This window comes from Ursus maritimus, unplaced genomic scaffold (genome assembly GCF_017311325.1).
Source record: "Ursus maritimus isolate PB19 unplaced genomic scaffold, ASM1731132v1 scaffold_12, whole genome shotgun sequence".
In the NCBI taxonomy this organism is placed as follows: domain Eukaryota; kingdom Metazoa; phylum Chordata; class Mammalia; order Carnivora; family Ursidae; genus Ursus; species Ursus maritimus.
The window spans coordinates 27346722-27361323 of record NW_024423564.1 but is presented as its reverse complement, the minus strand read 5'-3'; the positions used below and the strand labels follow the sequence as shown (position 1 = coordinate 27361323).

Here is a 14602-nt window from a genome sequence, read left to right as displayed (position 1 = left end):
AATGAGGCTTCTATGTGTACCTTTTACATAGTTTTGACTTTTGAATTGCATATTACTTTTTCAAAAAAAAGTTAAATTATGTCTTAAAAACCTCAACCCTCATGAAAATTAAAATAATTTATTTATAAAATATATATTCAAAAGTATAATAAAAATGCGTATAGTTTAAAGAATTTGTTCATTAGCCATTTTGTTGATGGTCATTTGGATTCTTTCCATTTATTGCCTCTTCTGGACAATGTAGGTATGAATATTCTTATATTTCCAGGCATAAAAGTTCTAGGATGATACCCAGGAGTAATACTGTTGAGTGTTAGCATCTTCCACTTTACTGGATAATACCCAGAACTTTCCCAAAGTGTACCATTGTTTTTTAAGCTATAATTATGTACACGTTCACCAGCAGTGGGGGAGAGTGCAGATTGTCCCACACATCCTCACCAGCACTCACTAGGTATCTTAACTCATTCTCTGAACTACTTAATCATTTTACTGACAGCTGTTCATCATTTTCCATTACTTACAATGCTTAATGAAATAATCCAAAATAGCTTGCTCTTTTTCATCTTTCAGATGTCTTTTTCATCTGCCCCCATGGACCAGGAGATCAGAAATCTTCGAGAGAAACTTAACAAGCTCAGGCAACAGAATGCTTGTTTGGTCTCACAGAATCATTCTTTAATGACTAAAATGGAATCTGTCCACTTTGAATTAACACAGTCAAGAGCAAAGGTATGTTTCTTGAAGTGGTGACTATGCCAATAGAAAGTAGTTCGAGTCATTTTAACATTTATAATTGAAAAAATATTCCATGTATTGCCTTAATGTGTTATATATAATAATTTTTATTGTGATAATATAGGATAAACATGTTATGGAATCAATTTTACATGAGTTTAATATCTGAAAATGATTTAGGAGAACTTGTATACTGTGTATTTACATAAGTCGTAGCTTCTTAAAATCTTAAGATTACCAATTTATGTGGTTTTATTTCTTGCTATAAAGAAAATATAGCTTATCTTCCTTTTTATACTAATACATTCACATTGTTGAAAACTTTGAAACTAGAAAAGAAGGGGAGAAAGATCTCCCAGTTTCCACCAAAAAGAAACTACTTTATTGGTTTATTACATAGTTGAATCCACACTGTTTGAATAGTTTTCTTTTTTCCTGTGTTTTTTACTTTGTACATAGTCTGAGCATTTTCTGATACATTTACTCAGCTTTTCCAATGATCATTTTTTATGGTTACTGTTTCCTTGTGTGATTATGCCATAATTTAATTAATAACTCTCCTCTTTAAGTGGCTTTCTATTTTTATTTTATTTTTTAAAAGTAATCTCTACACTCAATATGGGACTCGAACTCATGACTCCATGATGAAGAGTTGCATGCTCTACAGACTGAGCCAGCCAGGCACCCCTAATGGTTTCCTGGTTTACGCTGTATGATTGGAATTATACAAAAAATTAGAAACCAAATGTCCAAAATAGAGGCATGGTAAATTATGATATATCCATATAAGGGATTGGCGGTAAATGTATCAGCTCTAAGATGCAAAGTTGTTTTACTTTTATGAAACATTGTGCAGTTTAAATGATAATAATATATGAAAAGGCACCTAGATGGGGCGCCTGGGTGGCTCAGTCATTAAGCGTCTGCCTTTGGCTCGGGGCGTCATACTGGCGTTCTGGGATCGAGCCCCGCATCAGGCTCCTCTGCTGGGAGCCTGCTTCTTCCTCTCCCACTCCCCATGCTTGTGTTCCCTTTCTCGCTGGCTGTCTCTCTCTCTGTCAAATAAATAAATAAATCTTAAAAAGAAGAAGAAAGAAAAGGCACCTAGAACCATGTCTGCATATAGCACTCAAAAACTGTTACCTAATACACTGAGTGGTAGAGAAACATTACAGAGCAACACATACAGGCAGTGATTCCAGTTTTGCTGTTTATTAAAAGAGCAAATGTGTCTATATGTTCGTGTGTACATATATAGATATATGTAACATATATAAGAATAGAAAGACTGTGCTCCACATTATTGTTGATAACTTTGAGAGGGATTGGACTGGCTTGTGGTGAGGCTTTCACTATTTACTTTTATAGATGTGTTGTTTTAAGTACTAGGATTATGGGAGATCTTTATTTTTCTTTTGTGTGTTTTATCATTTTTAAGATATTATTTATTTGAGATAGAACGAGAGCAAGTGAGCGAGAGAGAGTACGAGCAGGGATGTGGGGGAGAGGGAGAAGTGGGCTCTCCACTGAATAGGGAGCCCTGCGCCGGGTTTGATCCCAGGCCCCAGGATCATGACCTGAGCCCAAGGCAGATGCTTAACCGACTGAGCCACCTCTTTTGTATGTTTGAAAACAGAGTGCTATTGGAGATAATTCCAGCCTAAGGAGAAAAAATTGTGCCAATGAACAAAAAACTTTTTTGCATTTGGGATTATCTCTAGGATAGAAGTTTAGAATGACCAAATCACAGGGAATTTTTTTTTTTTCAGGATTTACTGTACTCTGCATTCAGTATTCTACCGAGTTTTTTTTTTTTTAACATTTTATTTTTTTGAGGAAAATAAAATCAATTTCTTGATTTCTCATAAGGTTTACCTTTTCATTATATTTGTTTGCTTTGTAATTTGTTCACCTTTTCTGTTTATTAAGAGATATTAAGAGAATTTTACTAATAACTACTGAACTAATTATAGCATTTTGTTTCTTTCTTTTAGTATGTAGTCATACCAGTGGTTATTTATTCTAGGCAGTAGGATAGTTATTTATATTTTACTTCCCATCTCAGCATTCTCTACATTGCCTAACAAAATATTTTTAGGGAGGCTCTCTTTTTTAGGGCAGGTCTCAGCTTTTGCTGTTGCGTATATACCACTTTTGGAAATCTTGTGCTGAAATTCCTCATTGTATCAATCAGTATATTCATAATTTATCTTTTCTGATGTTCGTAGTTACACTTTTGGAGCCAGGCATCCTGCTCTTTCCAAGCTTATTGCCCTCCCGGCCTGCCGTCCAGCCGCTCTCTTTGGGACTTGTCTTTGATATCCTAGGTTGGATCTACTGTTGCCTGGATCCTGTGTCTTCTTTCTTGGTTTAGTCTTTCTTTAATTGGAGCATATTTGTCTAGTAACCCCCTTGCCTGTCAGAAATGTCCTAATTTCTCCCCCACATTTGATTTTAGGTTAAAAATTATTTTGCCTCAGAATGTCTAGGACATTTCTTTCTTGTCTTCTATCTTCTGCTGCTTCTCTGAAAAGTCTGATGCCATTGTGAATCAATTTTCTTAGCATATAATTTTTTTCCATTTGTTTTTCCTTTTATGGTAGTTTTAAGGATCTTCCCTCTTTCTTTGGTGTTTCAAAATTTCAGAATGACATGTCTTTGAATAGACCTTTTTATTCAGTGTAGTGGTACATGAGGACCCTTTCAGGTTGCAATCTTGTGTTTTTTGGTTCTGGAAATTTTTCTTATTCAATCTCTTGGATAATTTTCTTCCCTCTGTCTTCTTCTGTTTTTTCCTTCTAGGTGAATATTGGATCACCTCGATTGGTCCTCTTAATCTGTTAAGGGTTTTTTCCCTCATGTTTTCTATCTCCTTGTCTTCCTGTGATACTTTTTAGATTTCCTCAACACTGTCATCCACACCTCTGTTGAATCTTATTTTACCTATCATATTTTTTTCATTTTCCAGAGCTTTTCCATGTTCTCTGATTATTTGTTTTGTATTGAATAATATCCTGATGCAGTGTCCTCACTTAGCTTTCTGAAGATTTACTGATGTGTGTGTATATGTGTGTGTGCACACTTGCATTGCTTGCTGCCAGTTGCCTCTTTGTTTTGGCCTCTGACTTTTATGTTAGAAGTTTTTTTTTGCAGATGTTAGTGTTTTTGCTATTTATATTTAAGAGAAAGGTGCTTAAATGCTGTGTAGAAGCTCTGTGTATGAAGGTGAAGTTTGTTGTCCAGTGAGCTTCATATGTTGGTGATGCCTGGAGAGATGGCTCTTTTGTAGGGAGATACCTTGCCTCTTTCATCCAATATCAGGACGTGAAGTCTTTTTCTTTGGAGCTGTTGAATTTCTCCAGCGAAGAATCCTTTGATTTCCCACCTGTGGGATAGCCCTAACTGAGATGTAAGTAGTTGGAAACTATTTTATATTAATCAATTTGTTTATAACTACTTCATCCCTTCTCATCATTCTACGTAGTGTCCCAGAGTTCTAACCTTTCCTGTTCAGTTTCTCCAGATAATAAATTTTCTATCTCTTCCTGATAGGCCATCATTTGATTGTTGGTGTTTTAGGAATGGGAAAGGAGTGTTGACTTACCAACAGAGATTTTGAGCTGTATTCCAGGTTTTCTTTCCTGGACCTATGCTTTTCTGTATTTTCTAGGTTTTCTCTAGTAAGCATGTATTCTAAAATTAAGTCTTAAATTGTAAAAAGACTCAATAGCTGTTTTTTTGTTTACTTTTTTATGATTTGATCTTTTATATTTAATTTTCTGATTTTTGTGAAATTTACTTCCTGGATGTCAGTAGAGATTCTCCCCCCCCCACCCCAAAAAGCTACTTAATTATCTTTGGATATTAAGTTGAGGGTAGTGGCAGGAGTTTACACGCTCACACTGGCTTATGATGATGACATGCCCATGTAAATGTTGATCAAAGGAATAGATAGGGTGAGCTTCACATTTCACTAGTGATTGGGGAGTTATATCAGACACCCTCATCAGACAGAAAAAGAAACGAAGGACCAATTAGATTAATTTATCTTCTGAAAGGAAGTGATCTAAAAGTTATTTTTTTGTTTTGTTTTAGGTTTCTAAGCTTGAATCTATTCAACAACAGGCAGCCAGTGTGCCAATCTTAGAAGAACAGATTATAAATTTGGAAGCAGAAGTTTCAGCCCAAGATAAAGTTTTGAGGTAAGTATACTCTTTTGACTTTAAAGTTTTTATTTCTTCTGCTTTTTGATCTATCTTGTGATAGATCTTGTTCCCCAACCCAGTAAATCTGTAGTGTCCTATGGACTGTCTTAGAACTTAGAGAATCTGTTCCACCTCCTCTTGGCTCTAGGATGCATAAAGTTTAAGGGGGCTAAAAAAGACTAAATCTTAGCTGAGATGCTTATTTACATGCTTTTATTGAAAATGAACTATGTATTAATTCATACTGGTGCTTCAATGGGAGTTCAAGAAATAAAATAGAAGGAATCAGGTACTTTATAATTTATCCCCTTCTGCTTTGAATAAAATGAGAAATATGTGTATACTAAGTAGCCCATTACTCCATTTTGATGATTCTCAAAGAGTGGTTCTGCGACCAGCAGTGTTAGCATCTTCTAGGAACTTGTTAAAATCGTAGGTCTCAGGGCCACTTGGCTGGCTCAGTGGGTTGAGCATCTGACTCTTGGTTTTGGCTCAAGGTCATGATCTTGGTTGTGAGATTGAGCCCTGTGTTGGGCTCTGTGTGCAGCAGAGAATCTCAGCAGATTCGCTCTCCCTCTCCCCCGTCTCTAGAATAAATAAAGAAATCTTCTAAAAATTGTAGATTTCAGGTTCTGTCTCAGATTTACTGAATTACAAATTCTGAGAGGTGGGACCCAGCAATCTGTGTTTTAATAAGTCCTGCAAGTGATTTTCATGTACACTAAAGTCATTTTTCATGACCATCAGAATTTTGTAATTTTCTTTGTATTACATGTTATTTTAATTTTATTCCTAGGTATTTTATATTTTTGGTTGTTATGAATTTGTTCATGTTCTGTTCATTGATGGTATGTAGGAAGGCCATTGCTTTTTGTGTAATCTAATTATTTTGTAATTGGTCTATTTGTCATACTTTTTTATTCTAATAATTTTTCATTTTGATTCTCCTGGATTTTCCAGGCAGCTAATGATATTATCAGCAAAAAAAGACAATATTGTCTTTTCAAAATTTATACTTACTACTTTTTTCATTTTTGTTTTTGTAACTGTTAGAGAAATCATTGGATATAGTGGTGATAATAGTCATTTTTACCTAGTTTCTGGACTATATGGTTATGTTTCTAGTATCTACTATGAAATAGGGTATAAGCTGATATTTCAGATATACGTATCATTTCGTTCCTTATACTCTTAGTAGACAAGTGATGAATTTTGTCTATCTCTTATTAAATAATGGTTTCTCTTACCTCAGTGATTTAAAGTGATAGAATTCCTAATATTGAGCTATTCTTGCCTACGTGGAATAATTTCTTTAATAGCCTTTAAAAATATCCTTTATTTGGGGCACCTGGGTGGCTCGGTCAGTTGAGCATCGGACTCTTGGTTTCTGCTCAGGTCATGATCTGATGGGTCGTGAGATGAACACCACCCCCACCTCCTATCAGGCTCTGCAGGGAGTCTGCTCAAAGGTTCTCTCCCTCTGCCCTCTCCCCACTTGTGTGCGCACATGCATGCACACATTCGCTCTCAAATAAATAATCTTTAAAAAATACATATATCCTTTATTTAATAGAGAGGCAGAAGATAAATTAGAGCAGAGCCAGAAAATGGTGATTGAGAAGGAACAGAGTTTGCAGAAGTCCCAAGAGGAATGTATAAAGTTAAAGGTGGACTTACTTGAACAAAGTAAACAAGGAAAGAGGTATGTCTTTTTAAAGCAAATTTTAAGCAAATTGTTTTTGTAGAGGGAAAAAGAATATATTACCTATTTAAAATTATAGCTAACTTTTAAAGTGAAAAAAATTTCAGAAACCTAGTAGAATAATTTAATGTTCTTTTCGTCTATTATTTTTTTTCATTTTCTATTAAAAATTCCATGTTACTGGCTGTCTGGATTGGGATTAGAAGGCTGATAATGTTAATCATTGTAATGATATACTTATTTCTGAAATGAAGTTGTATGACCTATGTAAAACCCATGAGGAAGAGTAGCTCTGTCTTCCTTTAGGAATACATAAGTAATGCAAAAGTATTTATTTTGTGTAAAACATGTTTTAAGATAAAGTTTTGTAGGTAGCCTTGACTAAGGAACCATTAACTCTGAATGTCAATTAACTTTTAAACTAATAAAGATTTAAATTTTTTTAGTTTAACAATATTTTCCAATATTATAATTATAGCAGTTTTTACACAGGGTAAAATGATAATCTGCATTTCGATCTTCGAAAAATTTTTTTTTTCTTGGGGCGCCTGGGTGGCTCAATAGGCATCTGACTCTTGGTTTCAGTTCAGATCATGATCTCAGGGTTGTGAGCTAGGGCCCTGAGTCCAGCTCCATGCTCAGCAGGGGGCCTGCTTGAGATTTCTCTCTCTCCCTCTCTCTCTCTTCCCCTTCCCCCAGTTGCATGCTTGCGTGCTCGCTGTCTCTCTCAAATAAAAAAATAAAAATAAAATCTTTAATTTTTTTTTCTTTTTCAAATTTTTATTTAAATTCCAGTTAGTTAACATACAGTGTAATACTAGCTTCAGGTGTAGAATTTAGTGATTCATCACTTACATACAACACCCAGTGCTCATCACAAGTGCCCTCTTAAATACCCATCACCTATTTAACCCATCCCTCACACACCTCCCCTCCATCAACCCTCCGTTTGTTCTCTGTAGTTAAGAGTCTGTTTTATGGTTTGCTTCTCCCCCTCTCCCCACCCGACCATGTTCATCTATTTTGTTTCTTAAATTCCACTTATGAGTGAAATCATATGGCATTTGTCTTTTTCTGACTGACTTATTTCATTTGGAGTAATACTCTCTAGCTCCATCCACATCATTGCAAATGGCCAGATTTCATTCTTTTTGATGACTGAATAATATTCTATTATATATACATAACACATTCTCTTTATCCATTTGTCAGTTGATGGACAGTTGGGCTTTTTCCATAATTTGACTATTGTTAGTAATGCTGCTGTAAACATTGCATGCACATATCTCTTCAAATTAGTATTTTTGTGTCTTTTGGGTAAATACCTAGTAGTGCAATTGCTGGATCATAGGATAATTATATTTTTAACTTTTTTTTTTTTTAAGTAGGCTCCACACTAGGCTCACAACCCTGAGATCAAAACCTGAGGTGAAATCATGAGTCAGACACTTAACTAGGACTGAGCCACCCAGGCGGCTCTATTTTTAACTTTTGGAGGCACCTCCATAATGTTTACCAGAGTGACTGCATCAGTTAGCGAGGATGTGGAGAAAGGGGAACCCTCTTACGGTGTTGGTGGGAATGCAGAAAGTTTTTTATCTTCAAAAAATGTATACTTTGATAAAATAAGGTTATGAAGAAAGTTTTTTTTAAGAAAATATTGTTTGAAAAGTTGTCACAAATAGGTTAAATATTTGTTTGCATGTGCATTTAAACTTCTAAAAACTGCTCAAAAGCTGTAAGTCATTTTTCATTAAAATGAGTTTGGAAGAACATTTTCCCAGCAGGATTTGGTTAGTCTAGTTCAAGTTTCAGTACATATTTGGAAGGCACTTTTACCTTATGGAAATATTTAGGTTTTGGAGTCAGCCACATTTTATTTCTCAGTGGCTCTGTTACTTGGCAAACTATTTAACCTTCTTGAGCCTCAGTTTGTTCATCTATTAAATCAAGATGATATCTCTATGTGAGGATTAAATGAGAAAAGAAATGTAAGGTGCCCCTAAATACTAACAAATGTAGCTATTTTAAGTATAAACTGTGGGGTTAAATATTCTGAAATTAAAGACATTCAGATAAATTTTTACTTATTCAGATAAACATTTTGTACAGGGTTATTTGAAATAGCGAGATGATAATACACAAAGACTAGCTTCATAATATAGCTAAGAAAAAGTACAGAAGAAGAGTGACTAGTTATCTCTGTAAAACTTAAATAAGAGATCATTTTTATGGTAGGGTGTTGACTTTGTTTTCACACATTCTGGAGAACATGTACAAAGGCACAGACATATAAAAGAGCATCACTGCTGAAGAAGACTGGGGAGTTTTTTGTACTTATAAATGGATAGGTGTAATAGGAAATGAGGCAAGAAAGACAGGCTTGGTCTAGACTGTAAATGGCTTTGTTATGCCAGAGTATTTGTCTTTTAATCTGGAGAGCATATATAGGCAATTGAGATTTTTAGGTAGAGATGTTGACATCTAAATTTTTTAGAGATTTTTGAAGAACTAGAATGGATGTTAGCACTCTGAAATTGAAACCTTTGCAGACATTTTTTGGAGTGCAGAAGATTAATCATAATCATAATGGGTTAGAAAGCTGGTGTAAAGGAGAGATTGTTTAGCTTTATGCTGTTTATAAGAGATATGTCCAAAATATAAGGACATAGAAAAATCTAAAGCAAAGGAATTCAAAGAAATATTTCAGGCTAATAGTAACTAAAACAAAGTAGATATAGTTATATTAATATCACACAAAACAGATTTAAGTGCAACAAGCATTACTAGAGTTAAAAATGACCCTTATGGTGTGCCTTGGTGGCTCAGTTGGTTAAGTGTCTGACTCTTGATTTCTGTTCAGGTCATGATCTCATGGTTGTGAGATCCAATCCCCTCTCAGGTTCTGTGCTGGGTGTGGAGCCTGCTTAAGATTCTCTCGCTCCCTCTTCCTGTGCTCCTCCCCCTGCCCCACAAGTCTCTTTCCCTCTCTTAAAAAAAAAAAAAAAGACTCTTATATCATGTTTAAATAACACTTAAGCAAGAGTCCTAAAGATTCTAAACTTGTATGAATCTAACAGTAGATTTCAAATAGAAATGAACAAATCTATAATCATACAGGGAACATTTTTACACATTTACTAAGAATTGTTAGATTAGTACCAAGAAAGCAAGAAGTTGAAGAGTTGAATGATAATTAACAATCTTGATCTTGTGTGTATGTATGGAACCCTATATCCTGCAGTTTTAAAATTCACATTCTTTCAAGCATTTCTAGAACATTTATAATCTCTCAGCTCACTGTGCCAGAAAGTATGAGTTTCAACAAACACCAAAAGATTGATGTTGTACGTATTACCTTCTCAGACTGTGGTACAATTAAGTTAGAATGTAATCCCCCAAATCATGTATGTTTGGAAATTTAAAGCCAACCATCTTGCTACTTGTGGAGCATTGAAGAAATTAAGATAAAGATTAGAAAGCTCTTAGAACAGAGTGATGTAAAAAATATCACAGCTCGTGGGCTGCAGCCAAAGATATTCTCAGAGGAAAATTGTAGCCTCCTATGCATATGTTAAAATTAATATACAAATGAAAATGGATGAGCGAAAACATCCAATTTACATAGTCAAGAAAAGGACAGTAGAAGAAAGAGCATCAAAAGAAAAACAGAAAATAGAAGTATTGAAATAATAAAGGATGAAATGGTTGAATAGAAAATGAGAAAACAATAGAATCACGAAAACCTAAATCTGGTTCTTTTCATAATTACCAAACTAATGGGTATCAGATAAGATTAGTCAAGGAGACAAGGCACAAAAGCGATATTGGGATTGTAAAGGGACTTCTAAATTACAGATTTAGCTGTGATTTAAGAAATAAGACCAAATACTATGAACCATTTTAGGATGATAAATGATTGAGTAAATGATTTTTCAACAAAATATAATTTAACAGAACTTAAGAATAAATTGAAAACCTGAATAGTTATGTAGCCATTAGAGATATTAAATCAGTAGTTAAAAATTTGCCTACAAGAAAGTAAACCAAACAAAACAATGGTGATGACAAAAGAAAACAGGCCCATTATGACCCACAGTGGCTAAAATGAAAATGACTCACAATATCAAGTTTTGGCAAAGTTGTGGAGCCCCTTGAATTCTCATATATTTCTAGTAGGAGTATAAGTTGGTAGAAGCACTTGAAAAACTTCGCCACTATGTGCTAAAGGTAACATAAGTCACCCTATGATCCAGCATTCACTGCAACAGAAATGAATGCCTGTATCTATCAAAAGATAGGTGCAAGAATGTTCAAGGTAGCTTCATTCATAGTTGCTAAATGTTAACCAACAGTAGAATCGTGTTATAAATTATGAAATATATGCATCAGTGAAGAAGAGCAATTGTAGCTATTTAATAACATGGATGGATATCATAGATATAATGTTAAGCAGAAGTCAGATGCAAAAGAATATAGTACAGTCCCATAAGAAATCAAGAATAGGCAAAATTAATGTACAATATCAAAAGTCCAAATAATGCTTACCTTTTGGGGTAAAGAATATTGACTGAGTGGGTGCACAAGGGAGGCTTTTGGGTGCTTGAAATATTCTGTATTTGATCTGGATAGTAGTTATGTGGATGTGTATATATATATGTGTATATATATGTATATGTGTGTATATACATATATATGTTCATTCACTTAAGACTTCTGCACTTTACTCAGTCAAAAAATTAAAAACTAAGTTAAATAAAAAATCTACAGAAAATATGTACAGTCTTAATATTTTAAAATGTGCTCAGGATTTGTTTTAATCAGGTATGGTGAGACACACACACATGGAAATGAATGTCATGAAGAAGGAAGTTATTATACTCACAAATCCATAGAAACAGAAGACATGACAAGCCATGTAGGGGGCCATGCAGGGAAGCATCAGGGTTGGTCAGGAGACAGAGAAAGTTGGGAGAAAAATGTAAGCAAGAGATGTTATTGTGGTGTCTGTGGGAAGGAACAGTTAGGGCAGGGTCAGCAGGTTTAGGATTGGTAGTACGAATAATCTCAGTGGGCTGGAGTATAAGGCTGTGCTGAGTTGTCTAGTACCTGGTCCTGAGGAATTAGGATGGGGGATTATTGGTCCTGAGTGTAAAAGCCAGAGGTAAGAGTGAGGAGCAGGCTCTGGCTTGATTAGATTGGTTATGAAAGGTAAACTTCCAGAGTAGTTTACTATCCCTAAGAATTGGCTAACCCTGGGAGGGCCAGTCTTCCTAGGGAGGGCCAGTCTTCCTAGGATCGGTAAGGCCCCACATGTCAAAATATCAGAATAAAAGAACATGCCTAATCCAATGGAGAAAATTATAAAATGTTATTGAAAGTCTTAAAAAGAGATCTAACTAATGAAGTATATATATCAGTGCTTGCTTCAGGAGTACATATACTAAAATAAAGTATATACTATTTTTCTGGAAGGCAACCTGATATAAAAGTGTCAGCTTTTCCCAAAATAATTGATATATTCCATACAATTCCAATCAATATCCCAAAAGATTTTTGGTAAAACATATTGAACAGACCCTAAATATCATATGTAAGAACTAAGGTCTAAGAATAAGGGAGGCACTTTTGAAGCTGTAGACCACGGTGGCGAGCATGCCTATAGATACAGGACTTCTGAAGTTGTATGAATTAAGTTAATGTGGTGTTGGTATAAGAATAAACCGGAAAAAAAAAATCCATTGTATAGAACAGACCGTCTTTAGCAAATACACACATAGGGGAAACTTAATACATAACAGGTGGCATTACAAATCAGGGGAAAGAATGAAAGAATCAGTAAGTTAAGGTGTTGGACAGACTGATACGGTGTGTTTCATATGTGGTGTAGTAGAAAGGATACAATGTCACTTATGTAGTGTGCTCCCAAGAAAGAATAGCCTGAATCTACTCATGAGGAAACAGGCAAGGGGAAGCAGATACTTAGCAGCATGCGTTCATTGATTTACTGGATTTCTTACTTGGTACATATCAACCATCTAGAGAACAGAAGAGAACCCTAGTTTGATGTGTTTCTGTCATGGTGAAGCACACAGGCTTAAGAAATAGTAGGTAGTTGAGAAAAGAGAGGGAAGCAGGATGAGAAAAACATGTTGTAGTGATAATCTACTTCCAGATAGCTTGAGTGACTGCGGCACATTTATGCCAGCATTAGTCATAGGTCATTTAACTTTATACTTGATCACACTAGAAAGTAAAAGAAGGTAGAATAATTGAATCCAGGGGTTCACAGGATACACAGAATTGACCATCAGCTTCTGGCAGTCGAAGATCTTACCTGTGTGGCTCTTCAATGGCAATATCAGAATAGACCTCTGAGTAACCTTTGTGTGTGTGTGTGTGTATGTATATGTGTGTGTGTGTGTGTGTGTGTGTGTATATATGTATATATATATGTGTATATATATATACATATATATATATGGTTTTTTCTACTTATTAAACAGGATGCTCATATTTCCCTATATAAGAAAAAAGTTATTTGCATAGCATGATTCTAAAATCATGTTTTTTTGTGTGCGCCTTATTTGACATTTAATTTTGTGTGCCTTATTTGACATTTAATTTTGTATCAGTAGTCCGTGTCCCCTGAGGGTTGAGAGCAAGGGCCCACCTGCTTCTTAGATTCATACATCGTGTTTACTACTTAGTATGTGTGAGGACATGTCTTGAGCATACTGTTTAATCTTTTTGGGTGCTAGGTACAGATAAAGTAAGGATAATGTCTGCTTTACTGAGTTGTGACCATTTGATTAGGTGTCTAGAGCAGCTCACGCTCTCTGTGGCACATAGTATATGTTCAGGAAGTTCAGGCTATTACTGTAAAAAAAAATGTCAGTGTCACGGAAGACTTTAACAAAGCTGAGATAGTCCAGATTAAAGAAACTAAAGATATAACTAAAAGCAGTATGTGATCCTGGATCAGAAGAAAAGAAGAGATCTATAAAGAACATTATTAGAATAACCAATAAAACTTAGCATATGAATTGTATGTTAGATAATAGTATTGTAACAATTTTAGATTTCTTGAATTTGATAGTTACATGAGGCGATGTCTGTTTTCTTAGGATACATGCTAAAGTATTTAAGGATGAAGGTTACTAATTTCTCTAGAATGTAGTTCAATACAAAAACATCTCAGGTGAGAGACACAAGCAGTTGTGACAAAATATCAAAAATCGGTCTGCATTAAGGGATACCAATTTAAAAAAACAAAAAGTTCAAAAGGTGTTCCTGGGAGAATTCATTATTGATTTTAAAAAATTAAATTAGATCCTTGCTTTGTACTTGTAGGAGTGCGGACAATACTGACTCTGTTTTTGGCCCTCCATCTTGTTCGTGTTCACTAGATTACCTCTCTTGGGGCTACGTGTTCCGGACCCCTTGACATTGATTTACATACCTTAGAAATGCCCATCAAGGTGGGGTAGGAGGAGGCTTGCTTTGGCCTCCCAGGAATCTGTTAGAAGTAACATAGTCTTTCTCGTTTCTGATGCACAAGTAGGCCACAAGATCTACTTAAAGGTTAGCTGTCAGCTAGGTGCATGCAAACCATCTGATCTCACTGCAGTGTCCCCTCTCCTCCCCGTCATGTGTCCCCTTGCTTTATAAAATCTATAAGCTAAGATTTGGACTTTAAAGAGAATAATAGCTCTGGTGCTTGAGGTTTTCCACCCCCCCCCCCAATTAAGTTACCCTGAATAAAACTCCGTAAACTGTATGGAGTGATGTTCTTCATTTTCTGGTCTCAAAGTGCCTTCTCAGTTTGGGGATACTTTACTGTCCCTCCCCTACCTTCTAACAATACTATACCCCTATACAAAAAATTATTCCAGATAGGTTAAAGACCCAATTGTGAAAAGTAAAACTTTTAGAGAAAGTATAGAGGAATAGTTTT

The 14602-nt window shown here is 35.2% G+C and overlaps 1 protein-coding gene across 1 annotated transcript in view; it reads left to right on the top strand.

Annotated features, from left to right (window-relative positions):
- CCDC18 (coiled-coil domain containing 18) overlaps window positions 1-14602 on the top strand; it is a 110009-nt gene that overhangs the window by 5304 nt on the left and 90103 nt on the right. The window contains exons 5-7 of the mRNA XM_040627027.1: window positions 574-732; window positions 4834-4940; window positions 6517-6645. Coding sequence (XP_040482961.1) covers window positions 574-732; window positions 4834-4940; window positions 6517-6645 — 395 coding nt within the window. The remainder of the gene's footprint in view (window positions 1-573; window positions 733-4833; window positions 4941-6516; window positions 6646-14602) is intronic.